The 22,147-nt window shown below is 46.0% G+C and overlaps 1 protein-coding gene across 2 annotated transcripts in view; it reads left to right on the forward strand.

Moving 5' to 3' along the window:
• The window catches only part of LOC111148667 (potassium two pore domain channel subfamily K member 10), a 126,271-nt gene extending 108,905 nt beyond the window's left edge, over positions 1–17,366 (forward strand). For both annotated transcript variants that reach the window (XM_022505435.1, XM_022505434.1), the window contains exons 5-7: positions 9,103–9,289; positions 13,687–13,829; positions 15,943–17,366. In XM_022505435.1, the coding sequence (XP_022361143.1) occupies positions 9,103–9,289; positions 13,687–13,829; positions 15,943–16,563 (951 nt within the window). In that variant the 3' untranslated portion in view covers positions 16,564–17,366. The remainder of the gene's footprint in view (positions 1–9,102; positions 9,290–13,686; positions 13,830–15,942) is intronic.
• Positions 17,367–22,147: the final 4,781 nt, after the last annotated feature.

Genomic DNA, 22,147 nt, shown 5'->3' on the forward strand with positions numbered 1-22,147 from the left:
TTAGATAGCTACTGAATCCCTGGGCTAGATGGAGACCCAGACATGGGAGGCACCCAGCCAAGAACGATGACCCAAATCATGCCATAGAACTGGTCCCAGAGGAAGCCACTGCCATTTCTGACTGGCGCAGATAGAAGCTGGCCCTGCTGCTCCCCTCCTCCCACCCCGTGATTCTGGGCCCTAGATGCTTCTTCTAGAACCACCCTTGTGACTGCCCTTGGAAATGTGATCTGATCCCATCACTGTGGCCACCAGCCCCAGGATGGAACCCACGCGGTCCCTGCTTCCTTATGGATGGTGTGTCCACTGCTGCCTGTCACGCCACTGCCCCATGGAAGCTTCCATCTAGTGCCGTCCAGTTCCACCTGGATTGGGGGCAAAGTTCTGACTCCACGCCTCCATCCTGTTTAAGGTCCATGTCCCTCCATCTCGGCTCAGGGGACTTAGGGGGAGCCAGGACCCCTTTGAGTTGGGCTGGGCACAGGTGCTGAGGGAGTTGTGTCCACGTTAGAGAAGGGCTGTGCCTCTCACCCCTTCCTCCCCGCCCCTGGCCCTCCAGACAGCAGGTTCTGCTAATGCCACTTGGAAGACCCTAGGAAGAGGCAGCCCCTTCCACCCTTCTTTCCTCTCCAAGCTGTATGGCCATCCTGCCTTCTCTCTGTCCCTAACCCTAGTCCAGTCTTAATGAGTCTGTGGCAGAGAAGAAAGTGGTTCTACAAGGATATCTCTGGGGAATCTTTGCTCCTTCCTAGGGATAGCCTTGGGATACCAGAGAGAGACAAGAGGAAAACACACAGAAAACCATAGAGGGCATACTCCAAGACCAAACCTGTCACCTGTCTCACTAGTGTCTGAGTCAGAGTATGACTTAGGTCTCTGTGGTTGGGGAGCCTGGAATGCGTCTTTGCACTGGGGAGGCTGAGAGAGTGAGTCGCTGGTATGCCTCAGCCTCTGTATGGGGAGGAGGGCTGTTCTGTTTTCTCATCAGCAACTTTAGCTCAGTAGGTGCACAATAAATATTTATTGAATTTAAGAACAGAAAAGTTACAGAATTCTACACCATTCACAGGCTTGGAAAATTTTCTGCTAAAGAAATCTTGTCTGATCTGGATGTTTCTATCAAACTGCCTCAAATGCCAGTCTTCCTAGTTTAGGATTAATTTCTGAGTGATTTTTCTGTGAAGCTGTGTTTCATTCTTCTTTAAACTTCTCTGTTTCCAGTCTAACTAGAAAGTGCAGGTGTATCTCTTTCTGTCTTCTCGCTGTTTGCTTTCTGTCTCGCAAACAATTCAGTGCAGGCCTGTCTGAGCAGCCCTCTTGTACCTCCAGGAAACTTCTAGACCCTCACACTGTGGCTTCATTTCTGCTTTGTATATGCAAAGTCTTTTTCTCATCGTTCTCATGGACTTTTTTTTCTTGCTTCTCATTGCCTCTTTCTCTTCTAGTTGCCACATCTTTTCCCCATATAATTTCTTAATGCCTATTTCATTATTGTCTATAGTTTTATGAAGGTGAGCAGCCCTGTGTGCTTTCATTAAAAAGTATTTGTCTAGAAAGAAGGAAGGTGTGGTGTGACCCTTGGAGAGCATTGCTAACCACATCCCCAGTAAAACCCAGGGATTTGCCCAGGTATTGACTCAGTGATACCCATGTGGGTTTTTAAGGTATTGACCTAAATCTGGCTGATCTTGGGGGCTTTCTCCAAATCTTCTAACAGGCAAAATAAATAGTAGGTCACAGAAAATGCATGCTTTTTTGTCACTAGCCTTGATTCCTGGGCATGTAGAAAGGTATCCTGGGCAGCCCACCAGAAGCTCACCAGGGCCTTTTCTCTGGGCTGCTCATAGCTGAGAATGGAGGGATGGGGCTTTCTTTTCTCCCACACTTCCTGGGTACCCTTGGATGCTGGTTCCTGTGAACAAGGACATGGCTTGGAGATGGCCTGGAAGGACAAGGAGGAGTCAGAGTCTCCTTGATAATCCCCAGTGAACCACTTATTTTACTCAGTGTGTTACATGGCTGCATTATGACTCTTGCTTCCCAAGGTCTTCCCTCAGTCTGTCTTGTCTTTGTGGAAGGTCCTGTCCCTTCAGAGAGTCTCAACTGGGGCCTGGCCTACCTTAATGACTTCCCCCATTCCTCATCTCCTTCTAGGACAGGCCGTTCAGTAGGAGGTCCATTGTAATTTCCTTCCTTTCTGCTTTCATTATATGTGTTCCTCCTTGGTGGGGGGAGGGGGCTACAGTGTCAGGAAGGGAGCTCACCTTTCATTGAGGAGAACTTACCCCACTGAACACAGTCTGACCTTTTTCTTCTTCATGGTGAAGTAATTATTGAGCTGTCACTAACATTAAAAAAAACCATAGTACCAGGAGGACTATGGAGAAGAGAATTGAGATGATGGGGGTCTTTGAAGGAGCCAAATAAATAGCATCTCTTTTTTTCCACCCAAGATATGAGCTGATTGACAAGTAAGACAAAAGAGATGATGTACTGAAGCCTAGTATTACTATATTTTCTCAACACTGGAGAATATGGTTTATATCTGTGGAAAAATGGGTTTCTTTCTTTCTTTCTTTCTTTCTTTCTTTCTTTCTTTCTTTTGAAAAATAGGTTTCTTAATAACAGGCCCAGAATTAGGAAATCATGAGGCCACTTCTAGAGGTCAGCGTGTTCCCAAAAGGAAGGGAGAGGAAGAGGCGGAGTTTGTGACTCAGGTCACGGGTCAGAGTAAGGCTGGAGAGAGGCCATGTGTGTTAAAGCAGGGGGAGTCCCCTGCATGAGAAAGAAGCATTGGGGTGGAATCTTGTTTCACTGGCTATTGTGGATTGCTTGGCCAATCAACTGACCTTGAACCCTGTTAGCAGGGAGGGGAGGTGTGGGGGGAGAAGAGGGAGGCAACTTCAGGTGTGTGTAGCATTGTTACTGCAGTATTACTCTTGTATGCGTGTATATATGACGGTGGGAGGGCATTTTGGGGTGGACGCATTGTTCCCTATGCTGCTAAAATCCACGTAAGGTAAGTTTACAATTTGGATAGGTGAACTGCTAGGTGGGGTATCTGTTGGGGTTGCTAGGAGTTAGTCTGTTGAAGTGGCTCATAAGGAGGTGTGCCCAGCCTCCTCTCCTTTCCATGGGCTTGCTTTCCAAACCTTAGCTGAAGAGAAGGACCATTCTTCAGCTCAGGTTACATGTGGATGTTTCCTGCATTGGTGTGATTGCCTCTGAGTTGTTCCAGGCCCTGGGACACAGTTTCGGAATGCCTAGCTAACAGAGACCCAAAGATCACCCATGACGGTTGGCATACTTCTGTAGTCCACATACCAGAACTACGAGAATATTTCTTTCTTCTCTTGCAGGTGATATTTTGAATCAGTGGGATGTCATTAGGTACTACATGTTGCCTTCAATAGTTAGACCAGGGCTGGACACCATGGACAGCGCCACAAAGCCTGCTTTCAGCCAAAGGCTCAGAGGTTCCCACGCCGCCCCACCCACTAGCCTTCCAGTATGTGAGGAAGGAACTTTGCTCTTTTTTAAAACTGCTGTGTCCCTTGAAACCAGCACAGCCCCTGATACGTAAAAGGTCCTTAAAAATTATGGACTGAGTGAATTAACAGGTTGTATTTTGAGCACAAACTCTGGTGTTCTGAGCACAAACTCTGGTGTTCCAATCGAGTATTATCTCTGAATATTAAAAGCCACTGAATTTTAGAACAGAAAACTTTTAAAGATTTTAATGAAAGTGTTCCTGGAGTGGAACAGCTGAGAATTTTTATTACTTGTGGATTTTAAATTTTTCTCTATCCCAGGTGAACCTAACATTGGCATCTCAGTGACCAAAATGGCTTAATTGTGTCTACCCAAAAGCTTTTTCAAAAACTTTGCATGGCGATACAAAACCCCAAATGGGCCAATAATCTGTGAGATGCTGCAGTGTGGCTCAGACAAAACTTGGTGTGTGTGAACTCAGCTATCCAGCTGAATAGAAACAAAATACATTTGTGTCTTCAGCCTTTGAGGAGGACATTTTCCAAAGGCTCCATGGAGATTTTGCTGCATGATTCTCACTAATGTGTGTTTACAGTGTCTCTGCCATGGAGATTATAGGCAAATGTTGTTTACAAACTGTCCTCATGGTATATAGAATTGCTGGTATTACGTAGCTGTTCACTGTGACGTTGAAACTGTCTGTTGGAACTGGACCTTTTAAAAAGAAATCTGTGTGGCAAACATCCCAATATCAGAAAATAAAGTCAATTCTTCTGTGAGGCAGTTCCTATTATCTTTCCACTTTGATAAATTATTTTCAGTTCAATTGTATTACCATGGTGATGTGTTTGCATTTCAATAAAACCCAAACCAAACCAGACCAAAAGTAGAGCTCTGCACATGTAGCTCCTGTCCTAGGGTTTTTATGCAGTGTCCTTATCATTAAATAACCTCTCCAAGGTCCCAGCTAAAAATCACATCAGAGAAGCAGTTTCCTCAGACAGACACAACAATCTGGATTGCTAATCTCAGAATTCTAAGAAATCACATAGAAGTGAAAAGGAGAATGGACATTAGAGGGGCAAAAATGAAATAAAGAACCAGCCCACAAATGAATAGAAATATACTCATTCTCTAAAATAAGATTGTGGAAGCAAGCAAACTCAGTGAGGGCATTTTGCTTAATGAGATTTGGCTGTGTGGTTTAGTCCTCTGAGGTCTGAAACAAGTAAACACTTCTAGGAGTGTGAGCACGTATATCCCTCTCTCAGAGGAGAGCTCTTTGAGCTGGCTCTCCTGCTCTCTGTTTGTGAAGTTTGTTTCGCTCTTTGGAATAATTGCACATAGAGTCGTGACAACAGAATGAACTCTACAGGAGGTGAATTTTGAGTTCTTAGAAAATTCCTGCAGTTAGTGCCAATCCGGAGGCAGGAAATCATTTTGCATAATGATATTTGCATAAGAAGGAAAGAACACATCGTTTATTCTAATCAACAAAGTGTGAAAACAAGATTTGGACAGATGTGCGCAACCATCCTGTCCCTCCTGCCTAAATATTGTATTGAACCATCTCTTCCTAGATAACAGTTTTGTTAGCCCAGGAACACATTAGCTCAGTCAGATCTGGGCTTTCACAGAGCTTTTTGCTAGCTGCTCTGCTTCCTGGTAAATAAGCAGTGTGATTTTGCTTAGCAACCCCTCTCTGGAAAGACAGCACACTTCTGTACGTGGCGTGGCGGAGAGAAGGGGGAGGTGAGGGGAGGGCAAGGAAAGTGAGGTATGTGCCTCTCTCCAGCTGGTTCCTGACATTGCAGACATTATCTACAATTCTTGGCAATCTTGGAAGGATGACGAAGAACTAGGGGGAAATTCATGGAAAGGCAGAGTTTTCAAGATTGTGGGCTGAGACTGTCTGAGAACTGAACCTAGAGCCAACACAGAAGAATCAAGAGAGAATGAGGACCTTTTTCTCATTAACAGTGAGGTAATTATATGAGATAATGTATCCAGGAAGCGACAACTAACTGCAACTTCCTGAAGCTACATGAAGATTATCTTAAGCCAGACACGAGGGAGCATTCCTCAGTAGCTAAGGGTGATATTAAATCTGGGACTGTCCACATCTGAGAAAACATTTGAAGTTCTACATCAAAGATAATCATTAACAGTCCCTGAGCACTTAGCAGTGTGCAACACTTTTACAGACATATTTAATCTTCCAAACAACCCTGTGAGGTGGATTCTTGATGTCCATGTCATAAAGGAAGAAATCGATGCACAGAGAGGTTGAGAAACTTGCCTGAGGTCACCCAGCCATATAGCAGTGGGGATGGGTTGTGTCTCAGGCTGTCTAACCTTGGACTCCACATTCCTAAACACCCTTTTGCAAGTGGTAGTGCACAGTTGTGGGGCTAATGGGGATAAGAAGCCCAAAGATCACTGGATGACGTGTAAGATGGTTTGTGGTTCCATCTGGAAAAGGTGTTCAGTTAAGGTAACTGTTTTTGTTCTGTTTTAATATCTAGAGGGCAGCAAAAACATGGGTATCCAGAATAATGTATATTGCTAAAACTTTATGTCCACATCTCTTCCTTTTATAGTGAAGTATGGGTATACACGTTTCTGTACACATATGTGCGTGCGCGCGCGCGCACACACACACACACACACACACACACACACACGACACTTGACTTCTTAAGTCCTGAAAATACCCCCATGATTGAATTCTCCAAGCATTCACTGAACATCACCCTAGGATGTCTGAAAGAAGAAGCCGAGGTTTGCCTCGGGCGGTGAGGTGAGTGGTGGTGAAATGTTTACCTTGCCAATAAACTCTCCAACAGATAACCCATTTTAGATACCATTATTTCTCCTTTGTTACATAGCTCCCTCCCTGCCACCAGACAAATCCTGTCCTGTGCTGCCGTCCTTTCCGCCCACCTCAGGGAGCCCAGGAATGTCTCCAACTCTCTTCGTACTTGCAAGCCCTCCTTTGCCAACCTCAGCCTCATTTGGATTACAGTTGTGTTCACATCCTAATTTATGACTTAACAAGTGTCTCACAAACATTTAATTTCATTATACATCTGAGGAGGACAGTTTAGAGAGGAGGGGCAGAATGATGTTCCCCCTGCCAGCAATTAGATTAATATAATGTGATCTATGGTGAAATCTCCTTTTGGGCTTTGGATTTTTATACATGTGTATAAACAAAACTAGGCTAGTAATAAATAAGTTCCTGGATTCTCAGAGGGGCTCCACTCCCCTCACCAGGTCCTGCTCTAATATTCAGTCTGGAAATTCATGGGATGGGTAAGACATTCCCATGGCTCTCAAGTGACTCATCTTGTCACGATACTTTCATGAAAAAAAAAAACAAAAAAACAAAAACCTGGAATTTTCATTTGCAGTTTCAGCAATATCAGTAAATTATAATTTTTTTTTTTTTTTTTTTTTGCAGATGGCTTTTCTGAGGAGATGAGGAGGGGACTATATAAAAGCAAGGATCAAATAATTTTTCCCTGTTCCCACTTTATATACTCAGTGCCCTTTTGGGAGTTGGAGCACATGACTGCTTTTCATAAAGAAGGATTGTATTTCCTTAGGTTTTCCTGTGCATTTTTAGGGAATATATTGATCTCAGAACAGGGGTGTACATAGTGCTGATTTAAGATTCATGCAAATAAATGTTCTCCACTATACTTGTTCTTTTTTTAAAAATTTTTATTTATTTGACAGACAGAGATCACAAGTATGCAGAGCGGCAGGCAGGGGGACGGGGGAAACAGGCTCCCTGCTGTCCACCATACTTGCTCTTATTTGTTGAACTAAGTCCTCCATTTTGTCTTGTTGAACATACCTGGGACTGGGACCCCAGGCAGGTGGGGCTGAATGTTTCTGGGAGTAGAGCGGATAGCCCTCCCACATCCCTAGAACTTTCCAATAAAGAGGCTGCACCGACTTTTCTCCCACAGTCAAGGGGGAGAGGATAGAAAGCCTAGTCATCTTCTTGACCGGCATTTCCACGGTTGATCCAAGTGGTTGACCTTAGAAGGCTCTCTCTTGACCAGCTCTGTCCTGGGGATACAGCCAGAGATGTTACTGCTTATGACCGAAGCTTAGGAATTCCTGGACAGATCACACAGTAAACAACTTTTTATTTCCAGTCTTCCTTTCCAGGAGGGAAGCAGGATGGCCTGTTGTTCTTCATGGGGGTTAGTCTGGTTGATTTTGTTAGAGGGGGGCAGGTGGGAGCGGGACTCTGGCGACTTTGTGTGAGCTGGGAAATTGTTGAGTAACTTGAAGTCTGGTTCCATCAGTAAGCACTGGACTGGGAATTAATCACATCAGAATTACAATCTTGGCTTTGTCTCTAATTAGCAAAATCATTTTATGCTAGTCCCTCAACCCCTCTTGGCTTCTGTTGAGTATATGAATGCAAAGTTCTCTCTGTGCTCTGAGGTTCTCTGTCTTCTAATTTACCAGAAGGCAATGAATAGAAAACAGAGCACGTGATAAATGTTTCCTATATCCAGTGCCCTCCATGTGGTGTATTTTTGCAGAAAATCAATCTAGGTGATGGAGAAAGACCCATGCATTCTGATGTGTATGGTTTTGGTAGGGTTATGGTGCTGCGGCCCCCTGAGGACAATCTACATGCTGGTCCTGGGAGCTTTGAGAGGACCGTAAGTGTTATTCAGCTCAGAGGCCATGCCAGTGTTGTCCTGAGTTCATTCTAGGAGAATGCCAGTGATGCTCCTGGTCCACATCTGGACTCCACTGGCACCATTCCTTTGGGTAACATCTGTCTAATTCCCAATCTAAATGCTTTCCCCTCTTGACTGGCTCCTGCAGAAGCTCCTATCAATTTAAGCAGTAACCTGTCGGTCTGACTCAGACTCTTGTCTGTCCCTGGTGGATAACAGAGCACGAACGCACCGCAGCGCTGGCTCATGTGTGTTTTAAAAGAAAAGTATGTCGCGAGTGTACAGCTTCAACAGGGAAGGAGGGTGAAGAAGCTAGAGTCCATCTCAAATGCGTATGGGGGTGGCTGTTTTCTTGTCATCTGAACATTAGTCTGTTTAGTGTGTTTCAGGTCATCTGTGTTTTTGTTTTTGTTTTTGTTTTGTTTTGTTTCCAACACATTCCCTTTGATGCAAGAGAAACTAGGTGCAGAGTCCATCCCTACCACTGTAGAAAGAGCTCCAAACCTGTGCCCTCCTGGAGGAGGGTCAGTAACACCACGTGAAAATTGGTAGCAAGCCCTTCTTGGGGAATCATTGCGTTTGTACTAGTGAGAAAGTTAGAATTCGCATTTGGACTGTAGTCATGGAACCATACACGTGACATCCAAGGCATGATGGGTTTCTTGACCCGGGGTCCACGAACAGACTTCGTTGGGTCTGAGAACCACCTAGAGCCTCTGAAAACTTCTGTATGTGCATTTTTCTAGGAGAGGGTCCCCAGCCTTCATCACATTCTCCCAAAGCTGCTTATGACGGATGAAAGGTGAAAAGTCACCGGCATAAAACATTCTTCTTGTGCCTCCGTCTTCTGAACCCGGGGTGATAAAGCTGACTTGCCTGTCTTTCTCCTTTGCTTTCCCAGAAAAAGCAAGTGAGCCAGACCAAGATCCGGGTCATCTCAACCATCCTGTTCATCTTGGCCGGCTGCATTGTATTTGTGACGATCCCCGCTGTCATTTTCAAATATATCGAGGGATGGACCGCCTTGGAGTCCATTTACTTTGTCGTGGTCACCCTCACCACGGTGGGCTTTGGTGATTTTGTGGCAGGTAAGCACACTGGGCATCCCGGCCACCAGGGCCCTGGTGGGGAAAAGGCTCTGTTGATAATGCTTTTCAAAACCAAGAGAAACTGTGTTGTAGGAGAAGCAAATGAAAACGGCTCAGTGTCCCTACCGCTGTGCATGGACTCATTTCAAGCCCACGGCTCCACGTAATGTAAAAAGCAGCAGATTCTGCTGAGAAATGAAAGGCAGCGTCTTCTTCCCCAGGATGCTCATTGCCCTTATCGTCCTATGAATTATGCATGAGTGAAATGAATTTCTCATTGAATGTTGGACTTCTGATTTGCATTAAGGCTCCTTGAATCTATTGATAAAGGCTGTATTAGCAAGTGGCAAATATGAAACTCTGGAGCCATTAGCATAAAGCTTGGCCTGCAGCGACCTGTGGGTTAGGGTTCCTGAGGCTGCCCAGGGGAGGGTTGTGTTCCCTGCAGACATTATCCTGGGTCTTGCCCTGGCATAAGACTTAGGGCTCAGTTGACTACCAGGAGCTGAGAACTGTCCCAAGGGAGTACAATATTATAACGAATTCTGCACAAGTGTATATATAGAAACAATAGCCTTCATTGTGAACATAGATGACAATGAACTATGTTTATGGAAGCAAAAGGAAACCACCATCAATTTCGGCTAGGGACGGGGAGTTTGAAAATGAAATGCGATCTGGCTTCTTACCTGTATGGCTTTCCCAGAATGTGGTAGGAAGGCAGGAAGAGGAGGCATCCTTCTCTATCCTAAGGGATATTTCTAGGGGTTTAGATAATTGATTGTTTTCTAGTCTGATAAGTGAACACTTTAAGCAACTCTGTCCTAAACTCAAAATGTTTGGGTGATGGAAGTGCATTGTGTGTGTGTGTGTGTGTGTGTGTGTGTGTGTGTGTGTGCGTGTGCATGTGTGTGTGTTCTTGACCAGTTCCTGGTTAAGCAGCAGCCTGGACATTGCAGGCTGAGCTCGCAGACTTTATTTGGTACATGATCCTGACCGCTGCCTTGGTGTCTTCTTGGACTGCGGTGCTCACAAGGAGGATAGGGATCTGGAAATCTGGAAAACAGGACATTCTGGAGGGGATATTCAGGGCTCTTTGAAAGGCACATGGGTGTCTCCACATTTACCCTGATGGTGATAACCAGCAGGGTGGTCTTCTAGCTTCTAAGAAGACTAAAGTCCAGTTTGTAAAAATAGCAGTTTTTATTTTTTTTCTGTCCTTTTCACTGCCTAAGGACTGAGCACTTCAAAGTCAAAGTGATTAAAAAAGCCGGGGTTCTGGGACCCCACCCCAGTGCTCAGCCGCTGTGCTGCCCTTCACCTTGGGTGTGGAGCCGCCTGGGGCCGTCTCGAGCGGAGGCCTGCGGCTCTGGAGGGAAACCACAGAGAACTGTTGGGACTATTTCACAAACTCGTTCAAGTTCCCCCACAGCATAGTTTGCACTGGGTTGTGCTTCAAAGTGCCCTGTGCCAGCCCTAGGCCATCTGCTGCACTGTTAGGGGATGCTAGTGATGAGCCCTTCTCTCTAAACACCTGCTTGACTTGGCCTGTTAATCTGTTAATCTGGGGCACAAATAGAGCCTTGGGATACAGAATTTTAAAAATGCATTAATCAGCAAAGAGTTTAAATTTTTAATTTGAATTCAGGTTATTTGTTTAGATCTAATTATACAGTGTAAGGGCAGGGAAGTGTTTTACTAAAAAAATGCCATTTGACAATAACATAATTGAATATTTTAAATTTTAATGTTATACATTGTGATATTATAAAACAAAAACTATTATAGCCTATTCAAATTAAAATCAATATATAAAATATCTACCACCTGCTTTGGTTAACATTATTGAATCCAGGCCTTCACATTGATTGAAAAGTGATGATGAATCTGTAAAATAATAATACAAATTACATTTTATAAAACAGCATCGAATGAAGGATGAAAAAATAAAAAATAAAATAAAATGAGCCCCAGATTTAATGCACATAGATATTCTCGGTTGGCCTATGCGATGGAACTTAATTTACAGCTTTATTAAAAATGTCAGAAAAGCTAGCATTGATTTATTTGGATCTTAGATGAATATAGTTGGCCAACCTAAATGATTTTGCAACATTGGTTCTAAGTAAAAAAGTTGAAGATAACCCAGGGGAGAACACGTGTGGTTTATTTAACATTGTGACGTATGAATTCATAGGAAGTGGGTCCCTGCTCTTCATCATGGATGGGAGAGAAGCAAGGACATCCACGTTCCTTACCTCTTCACTCAGGGAGACCACACATGTTAGGGAGCACTGCCAGCTGGTGTGCTGCTCTTCCCTGGGAGGAGGGGCTGGGGGGGAGAAGCAAGGACAAAATGAGAGAGGATTCTGGTGCTTCATGGGGTACTGCCAATGATTTTAATTGATTATTTCTTCTTATTCTCCACCACAGATTGAGAGCACTTAGTAGTCACTGGTACTTGACCTTATCTTGACTTACCTAGCAAGGGCGTGACCTCCACAGTCACAGGCCTGGCCCCATTTTAATTCCCTTATTACAGAGCCTGATTTCTTTTGTCCTGAGGTCTCCATGGACAGGTGTCTCTTATAATCCACATTGCTGACTGCAATTAGACCAGGCCCTTGGAAGCTCGGGTTTCCGGAGCTTACGTAGATTGGTCTGAGGAATGCATGCCTTAAAAGGCTGGAAGTTTGTCACAACCTTTTGGGCTATACTCTAAGAGCAATGGGGAAGGATACCCGATCCTTTAAAAAAGGTACATTAACGAGAGCCGATGATTGCTGTGATTGGACATGGTATCAACCCTTCTAGAAATATAACTGGAACACTGATCACCATGCAGGATTAAGTGATGGTTTATTTTGTAGCCAACTCACGTTAGGACAGCCTAACATCACAGGATTTTGAAACCCTGATATAAAAAGCGAACACAGAGCTCTGAATTCCAGACAAGGAGTCCTTAAAGACGCCAAAGGGTGTTTGTTGTGTTGTTCGCTAGCGCCCCCTAGTGACAAGCCTTGTTGGGTGGTGGTGACTTGCTAAGTAAATATTTCCTCTTCGCCCCAAGTCCTAGCACAGGGAGGGAATGAACCACAAAAACCACTTATTGCGGCAGGAACTCCAGTAGAATCCTTGAGGAAGCTGCGGGGGAGAGTTACCTAAGAGGAAAAAAAAAACAAAAAAAAAAACCAAAGGCAGCTAAACTAGACCGAAGAGGTCTGGCCACACAACCCGTTGGTAATGTTTGGAATTCTAATTTTAAGAAATGGCAATGGCCTGGAGACATTGTGGGCTGCACGGAGAGGAGCCACAGGCCGCAGTGCTTGCCCAGCTGCCTTTGGGAGGTATTACTGATACCGTAAAAGCTCAGTGTGGATTCAGTGGTTCTAGAAGAGGTTATAACCACTACCCAGTGGGAAAGACTAGTAATCACTCATTACGGAACCCCCTCATTACCCATACATTGCCAATGTCGGTTGTCTTGGAAATGACCGTGGGCCTGCCTCAGTGAGCAATAGTGTCTCACACAGTGAAAGCCAGGCTGACATCAGTTACGTCCTCTCTTCTTTAGGAGAGGGGGCTGGGCTTGGAGGCTGCTTTGCATGGGTACCTTTGGCAGCGCCTTTAGGAGGGCTAGAATAAATAGGCTAATTATTTGCAATAAATGACTGGTCCTTTCAGCAGGACAGCCGGTCAATGCAATCGGGCAGCTGGCCAATTTGATTTGATGGATTTCTACTGTAATCCCTATGTATAAAATAGAGGGGTTGGACTAGCTGGCCTTTTAGTTCTGGCATGGTGATTCTAATTATTGAGCCTAATTGACCTTTCGGATTAGCATCATGTAAACACCATCCCTTAGTTAGCGTTAAATCACTACCACTGGATTAAAGTCTCAAGAATGCCATTAAGTCTAATTGTACTTCCACATATCCACTCTGCTCTTAGGAAATGCATGTATTAGGAAGGAAATTGTGCCAAGAAGTCCAAGACGTTGGGGATTACTGATCTTTTATTTTTATTGCATTTAAAGAAGTTTGGGAAGACTCTGGACAGCTAGGCCTGAGGTATTGTCCTCTAGCTGACGTCATTCACTGTCAAGCCCGGGTCGAGAAGAGCTGGACCAAGTTGGCCCCGGACATTACGGGTATTCGGTTAGTGGTAATTGTTGTGTGTAGAACGGTTAGTGGTCAAAAATCAGAGAAGTTAAGCCAAAGTCAGACTCCTTTAGGAAGGGATACATCTTTTCCTTGCCCTCCCTTCCTTCTAATACCTCTAACAGCTGAGTGTTAGATGGGGATGGGATGACGTCTCTGCTCCGTGGACCAGAATATGTTTGTTCTGCAAAGACCAAATGCTAGACCCTGGTTAAAGTAACGTTTTGTTGTTTTCAGGGGGAAATGCTGGCATCAATTACCGGGAGTGGTACAAGCCCCTGGTGTGGTTTTGGATCCTGGTTGGCCTTGCCTACTTTGCAGCTGTCCTCAGTATGATTGGAGATTGGCTACGGGTTCTATCCAAAAAGACAAAAGAAGAGGTAGGACCCCTTCTAAATTCTATAAATGTTTCTGAGATCAGATGAGCTCATGTCAAGAATACCTGTCTCTATTTTATGGGCTGGAGGGTTTCTTAATACATGGAGGGCCCCTATGGCTTCCTCTTTTTGAATCATTTCCTGAAAGCCAAGTTCAGTGGAATGGCAGTTATTTCTGGATCCTTTTCTGGCAGGTGAGAACATCTGATGACTCACCAGCCCATGGATCCTGGAAGGACTAATACACAACGACTTTTTTTTTATTATTTAAATTAAAAAAAAAATTTTTAGAGGGACAGAGAGAGAGAGAGAGATAGAGTGAGCATGAGGGGGAGGGGCAGAAAGAGAGAGCATCTCAAGCAGACTCCCCACTGAGTATGGAGCCCAACGTAGGGCTGGATCCCAGGACCCTGAGACTGTGACCTGAGCCAAAACCAAGAGTGGGACATTTAACTGAGCCACCCCCTTCCCACCCCCAGGTGCCCCAGAATGACTTATTTTTTAGGAAAATGAAAAGGGAAAAAGAAAAAAATAGCAATGGTCAGCAGGGGTAGACCATAGTTGAGGGAGATGTGCAGACATGTGGGAGAGGCTTAGAACGTCTATAAAAAGCTTGAGAAGGATGGGCCTGTCCTTCAGGTCATGGGGTCTATATGGAAATTCCGTAGAATACTAGGACTCCTTCCTGATTCTCTGAGACTGAAGTCCTCCCAACAGTGACCAGCAGTGGGGAAGCCAACACAAGGAGTCCCTTCTCACCATCACCCTCTCCTGGTTGTCAGATCTACAGAAACACATCTACCCCTATGTCCAAGGACATGCAACCTTTACTCCCTTGGGTAAATATGCGTGAAAACCTACACAAATGCAAGAAAAGGGAGAAGAGGGGAAGGTAGATTTTGTGATTAAAAAAAAAAAAAAAGTCCATGTAGTTCTTCTAGGAAGAGAGGAAAAGAACTGGAAAGGAGGGCAAGAGAAGAAAAAAAGAGCTAACAAGTGGAAGGGAGATTAAAAAGAAAAAAAACAAAAAGAGGGGGAGGCTCCTGAAAGGAGTGAAGCCTCCTACTCACTTCTCGGCAGACAGACATTCTGTACAGACGGCCCCAGGACAAAACTGCTGAATGGGAAATGTTCCCATCTCATTCCTGGGCCCCAGTGTTCATTTTTCTGGCTCACGGAAACACTGGCAATGCAATCCCATCAATGCCATCCTCAGTCTGATTCCCCAGATGGCTAACTGACCGGCTGAAAGTCAGCTGTAGTGAAAGAGAAAGTAACCGTGCAAATATCGACTTTCCTAAATGCAAAAATGCAGACTTGTGAATTCCTCGTCTATAGAGAAAAGCATGGGACTAGTACTGTTGGAAGTGCTGAAGGAGAGCCGAGAAAGGTATCAGTCTTCCTGCGTTCTAAGGAAGCATGGTCTGTGGGCTTTTGCAGAACATGACTAGAGAAGTTTGTTCCCAGGTGCCCCGGAGGGTCTTCTTAAGGCAGCGTAAGCCAGGTAGCACTCAACCATAGTGTGGCCCAGATTCAGGGTGAATAACACTCCCAGTTTGCCCAGGACTGCAGGGGTACCTAGGACAAGGGCGTCCTGTTCAACAACCAGGACAGTCCCAGTTCTGGGACTCGTTGGTCACCCTACCCAGACAGAAGCATTGCGGCAACAGAGAAGGGCCAAGGACCGGCTGCATCTGTGCTTTGTGCCCGGGTGTGTGTCCCTGTCTCATGTAACATTAAGAACTCTGTGAGCTAGACATGATTACCCCAGTTATGTCAGAGGAAGGAGGCCGTACAGCTAAAAAAAAGGGTGGACGCATAACAGGAACCCAAGCCCGGCCAACTCCAGATAGCGGTCTCTCCCGCAGAATGCCGTCCTCCTGATCGGTCACCGCCTCCACATCTCAGGCTCATGCCAGGTCCTCTAGCAGGTGTGCCCCCTGAGCCACAGGAGCCGGGAGCCAATTTGAGATGGGTCTTTAGGGCTGGGGCAGCATCCCCACCTGGGCCTGTGCTCCCCCACCTCCTGACCTCCTCCAAGGGCGGTGGGTGCTGGGAGTGGTGGGGGACCGAGGTGGGGACGGCTTCCTTAGTTGCTCTTCTGTCCCCTGTCCAGGTTGGTGAAATCAAGGCCCACGCGGCCGAGTGGAAGGCCAACGTGACGGCCGAGTTCCGGGAGACGCGGCGGCGGCTCAGCGTGGAGATCCACGACAAGCTGCAGCGGGCGGCCACCATCCGCAGCATGGAGCGCCGGCGCCTGGGCCTGGACCAGAGGGCCCACTCGCTGGACATGCTGTCGCCGGAGAAGCGCTCAGTCTTCGCCGCCCTGGACACGGGCCGCTTCAAGGCCTCGTCCCAGGAGAGCATCAACAACCGGCCCAACAACCTGCGTCTCAAGGGCTCCGAGCAGCTGAACAAACACGGGCAGGGAGCCTCTGAGGACAACATCATCAACAAGTTCGGATCCACCTCCAGACTCACCAAGAGGAAAAACAAGGACCTCAAAAAGACCTTGCCCGAGGACGTTCACAAAATCTACAAGACCTTCCGGAATTACTCCCTGGACGAAGAGAAGAAGGAGGAGGAGACGGAGAAGATGTGCAACTCGGACCACTCCAGCACGGCCATGCTGACCGAGTGCATCCAGCAGCAGGCGGGCGTGGAGAACGGGATGGTCCCCACGGACACCAAAGACAGGGAACTCGAGAACAACGCATTACTTGAAGACAGAAACTAAATGCTGAGGACCTTGGACTTGACCAAGTGTTGTGTTTTTTGTTTGTTTGTTTGTTTTTGTTTTTTTATATTCACCCTGAGACACGTGCCTTAAAACAGACTTCTCGGTAGTCCGAAATTACATAGCATTGAAGAAAAATTTCACTGTGCCATAAACGACGGAGAAAGAGCGCTCTGCCAAAAGGAATCAAAGAACACGGACCGCACTTCCGTCAGGGGCCGCAGGACACGCCGGGAGTGTTTGCACACGCAGGAGGTCGTGGCCACGGAAGTTAAGGGCGGGTATGGGACGGTGCTGTGCCCCCTGAGCGGCGCCGCCCGGGCCTGGCATGGAGAAAGGGCAGCTATTCCTCAGACCAGCCTTCTGAAAGGAACACGTGTGGCTTTTACACGGAGCCTCGTTTCCTGAACCTACCGTTAGAGATATGCACACACACAGAAGGGGACCGGATGGGGGCTGAACTAGTACCTGTAATGAGGGTTCGAGTTGACATTGTGGCATGTTGCTCTGAGCTTGAATTTTGATACACAGCCTCAGTGCACAGCTAGTCTTTCTGAGCTCCAAGCGAATGTCCGTGGGACCCGGGAGCATGTGGACTTTGTGAGAAACAGATCAGAGCACACATATTAAAAGGTGCAATTGCTTTCCTCATTACAAAAGAAAAAAAAAATCACAAATGCATCACACTGTGGATATCACCTTAACCAAGGACAGAAGCCTATTGAATTTTGTCTCTCGACAAATGAAGAATGAACTTGCAAGCTTTGGCGAAAACTCAACCTCATTCGCTGCATGGTTACGGGCAAAAATCATGCATTTTCCTCAGTGGGTGCAGTGGTGAAAATAAACTGCTTTTGAAATGTCCATTTCACTTTTCTAGTGGAACTTCGGTTGTAACTTGTTTTGATAAGAGGGGGGGAAAAACCAAAACGATTGCCTTGCATGATGCCAGTGGCTTGCTGTTCTGTCTAGCTGATCCTAAATTTTTATAAAAATAGACATCCTGCATGTCTGAGACATACCAAGGAGGACCACGGCATCATTCCATCTCAGGGCTTTTTGTCCCTTTGGGTGTCTTAAGGTAGACATAGTGACGAGGTCCAATCTTGCTATCTCCAAACAAAAGAAAGAATCCCCCCAACCAACTCTTGTACAAGAAAATTGAATTGTTTTAATTGCTTGCAGCTTAAGTGCCATTAATGCCGTTTAAAAACTAATGCTTAAAAGAAGTATTTACAACATTCCACGTTTATGTTTGGGTGTTCCTTATTTTGAAGGCATCACTTCTTTTCCTTACTTGTTTCTTTGTCTTACACCTGCTGTTCACTAAAGTTGGAACACCAGGGTGATTAATGGTTTCAATGCAAACAATAGCAACATGATTGTTGCGTGAGGTTAGAATGGCCCCCGGGAAGGAGAGTGGGGGAGGGGCCAGTCATAGGTTTTGAAAAAATTTTAAATGGATTTTTTGAAATCAGAAAGGGCAAATTATGTGCTAGGTCTCACCATCCTGTGTGTGCCTCAGCCCCTCATGTAATTGGCTGACCATGGATGGTTCAGACTTAGCTGTTTGGCCCATGCTTTTAAGCATTTGGACCTGGCAACCCCCAGAAAGTTGCTGGTGATGGGCTTCCCAATCTCAGCGCCACCTCTTGGGGATTTCACATGACTAACACATGGAGGGGATTGATCAAAAGACCACAGGATTAGCGGAGACTTCGGACTTCTGGGGAAAATGATACCCACCACATCCTTGACCACTGGTACCAGGGCAGACCTCTTCCCGCCCACTTCCCAAAATTGCACAGCTCTCCCTCGCCTGGAGCACATGTAGCCCCACCAGCCCCTCCCTCAACTTCTAGGCTCTAGTTAAAGTTCTGGCATTGCTTTTGGGAAGGAGCCAAATAAGAAGCAGCTTTCATGAGACCCTTCCTGTCCAAGGTAGACTTGGGTTAATGCCTCCACCGGGCTGGAGCTGTGGCTCACTGGTGACATCCTGTGTCCATATATTAACAGACACGGAAACGACCTTTACACAGGTGTGGGCGCTGGCTCTCACTGTGAGAGCCCTTCCAGCCTGACAAAATGTGTTTTGATTGGTAGATCTCTGGGACTTTCTCTATTCCTCTGATAAGTTAAAAGCTTCCTGATTAAACTATCCATCCACTCATGCATTTGCGTTTCTGCCCTGTACTTCTCTGTAGCAGTGTGTTAAAAACTCTAGACCCCACAGACAAATCTGGCCAAGAGGCTTCCTTGTCATTTATCCAGTGGTTTCCATGGGCCAGACACTAGATTAGGCACTTTATGGGTGTTAGCTGACTGAAATCTCATAGCAACACTCTACGGGAAGTGTTTGCAAACCCATTACACAGATGAGGGCACGGAGGCTCAGGGAAGCTGAGTAACTTACCCAACGCCACACAGCAAGAAGGTGGTAGAGCTCGTCTTTAAAGGCTGTCTGACCAAAGTCTGCTTTTGACTTTGCTGTAATGTCCACGTCATGCACTCTTGTGTGTATGTGTGTGTATGTGTATGTGTGTGTTTGTGTGTCTTTCTAGTTTCATGGACAGGGTGTACGGAGGTGGGGAGATCACTATTACTAAGAGCGTACAAGGTCTTTGTGTAATCATGACCTAAAGCGTTACCCTTACAGATACTTATACATTATTTTGGTTTGGGTTTTGGGAATGCTGTCTGTGGTGCCCTTTCTGTATTGTTAAAAAAATGCCCTTTGAAAGCACTCTTTTGCACTTTACTTGCTTACCTTGCAGGAACTACGCTTATAGCAGGAATAAAACAATTCAAAGCACGAAGCTGCACATTCTACCAAATGGAACAGGTGTTGGTGTGTGCGTAGACGCTTCCCCAAAGGGGTCAAATCACAGTAGTACAGAGGGCTCAAAAACAGCCCTCGGCTGAGAGTGGGAAAAAACCCAGTACAACCTGTTCCCTGAATACAGTGGGGCCCAAAGCCCTGGGGAATGAAATCCAAGAAAAGCCCTCCCTCTATGGAGAGTGCGCCATTAAATATGGGCAGTATTGGGCAAAGTAGAGCATACTCTCCAAAGTCTGAGAAGCTGAGAGGGAGTAAGAGCTTGGGCTCCTCTTAGTGTGTACAGGCTAAGATTTGGGGGAGGCGAGTCGTGATGGAAGTGGTGTGAGCGGTACCCTTTGAAGATGGGACCAAACAGCACATAGCAAATAGCACGTACCGAAGCTGCTGCAGATTCTAAACACCAATCAGCGCCCCCCTGCCCCTCCAACCCGCACTCCCTACGCCTCCGTAAAGCTGGCGTCAGCGCCTTGATTTTGCACATGGGAAGAGCGCGTGTTCAGTATCTTCTGTGTCTTCAGTGGGTGGTGTCTTTTGCCTCACCTGGTAATTGGGTCCTGATTTTTTCTTTCCTAACAGATCTGGAGGTTTGCTGGGGACAGTGGGGGGGGGGGGGATCATTTGGAGACGGTAGCTCCATACCCAGTCCTAACTCAATAGTGAATTCTAGAAACTTACCACTGTCAGGGGAGGGCCCTAATGTGTGTGCGGGTAGGGATGTCCCTGACCTGTAGGTGAGGTGACTGGGACTGTTTGTCTGTGTTTCCCTGTCCCAGCCTGTGAGCGTGGACACCTCTGTCCCCGTGCTTCTCTGTTACCTCATCAGGACATCAAGGGAATTCAACACAGATAATCATCAAGGCCCCTTTTAGTTCTGCAGTTCTCTGACCAAACCTCCCTGGTCTACGAGTTTGTTAAATTCATTAAGAATGGTATTAGCCGTGTTTGTGTATACTGACACACGGGCCCCCTTATTTTAGGCTAAGAGTCTCCTGCCCTTTGGGATTTGTTTTCTGGGTAATTGATGGAGACCAGATGTATTTGGGAGCCTGGTGTCTGAATTAGAATCGTGCCCTGTGTAGGCTCACTCTATACTCCCTTACAACATCCTGTCACCTGGAGGACTCAGGCTATGCGGGCATTTTTTGCATGGTGTTAAGATTGTTTAAAGAACTTTAAAGCTGTTGCTATTTGCAGTCAATTGTGATAAAAGTTCCCTTTGATTACTTCATGAATTTATATAATATAGACAGATACCTGCCACACACACACACACACACACACACACACACACACACACGCTGGAAATGGCTGCTTTGGGGTCTAATGGGACCATTCGATGTTGAAAGTCCTAGTTGTGCTAGATGTTAGCAAACCACTCCCTTACCTCCCCCTGAGAGGATTTATTTGTGTGCTTGGGTTTGGGGGATTAGTGAGAATGTGACCAGAATTTGGGCGGGGCAGATTTATTCTCATTGGATTGGGTAAGATTGTAGACCATTCAATGTATACCATGGTTTCCGAACCATAGGAAAGGCATAGGAAAACACACAAATGTGCAGAGACTCTCTAAAGAAATGAGGAAAAACCGGCTTTGCTTCTCCTGTCTCTGCTTTCTGCATCCTGCTCGGGTTTCAAGCGGAGGTTTATTATTTCTGTTACGATGCGCCTGTGTGCAAAGACCATGGCTGTGTCAGCGGAGGGAGCTTTCATGGGTAGAGTGTAAGAGCTCAATAGCAACGGCCTTAAAATATAAAAATGGGAAACTCTCTGAAACAAAGGTGACTTTGGCATTGCAGATCCTGTTAATTCTACCTACGGAAACTTTGGAATAGCATGTTGGTTACGTGGCTAGAAAGCGTTGGTTACTGGCTGTCCTGGCATGATAAACCAGCAGCCATCCATGCAAACCTCACTCCTCCCACGGCGGTCCCTAGGTCACATGACATTGGCACGGTGGCACTGAGGAGAACTAACAAGTGTCTTTGATTTTACAGAAAGCAATTATCATTTTCACAGGTGCCTAAGAGATTTGAAATCTACCTTCTGTTATCGTTTCTTAAGTGAAAAATCTCGAATAGTTCCTTGTGCATTAAAAACAAAACAAAACAAAACCATCCTTGAGAGGACTCCGCTCCATTGATACGGCAGACTGGTGTTACAGAGGGTGATTGGGAAAACCTCTCCTTTGCCATCAGGGCACCGAGGTTGAAGGAAGAAGGTACAGTGGTGCCTAGAAGCGTTATGCAAACCAACCCACATGCCAGCCTCCAGCCTCTTCCCCATCCCAGACTCCCAGGCAGGGGCCCCAGCGATGACGATAAACCCATGTGTGGAGGTGTTTTACCTGTTTTTCTCTCTGTAGGATTTCATGGTGCTTTAAAAAAAAAAAAAAAAGGCGTTTTACAGAAAATAATGCGGGGTGGGGGGGAGGAGGGAATTTCGTAATGTTCTTAGGAAAAGTACAAGAGCAAATTTGCTTGTAACGTTTCAGTGAGCTCTGCTGCTATTGTCTTTATTTGATGACGATGTAACTTTTTTTTTTCAATGATGCAGAAAATTGCAACAAAGACCTTCTGGAAGATCTGACCCAATGTCTCTCCTGTTTTCCTTTCTTTTGTGGGGCCAAGCATGGTTCACAGTGGCTGGGCGGGGGGAGCTACTCTCACTTCTGGGGACTGGTTTCTTGCCTGGCTGAGAACCCACTTATGCAAGTGCATCAGCAACAGGCCAGAGCCCATGGAAGCC

The sequence above is a fragment of the Enhydra lutris genome, unplaced genomic scaffold, assembly GCF_002288905.1.
Source record: "Enhydra lutris kenyoni isolate GAN:26980312 unplaced genomic scaffold, ASM228890v2 scaffoldscaffold20, whole genome shotgun sequence".
NCBI classification, from domain to species: Eukaryota; Metazoa; Chordata; class Mammalia; order Carnivora; family Mustelidae; genus Enhydra; species Enhydra lutris.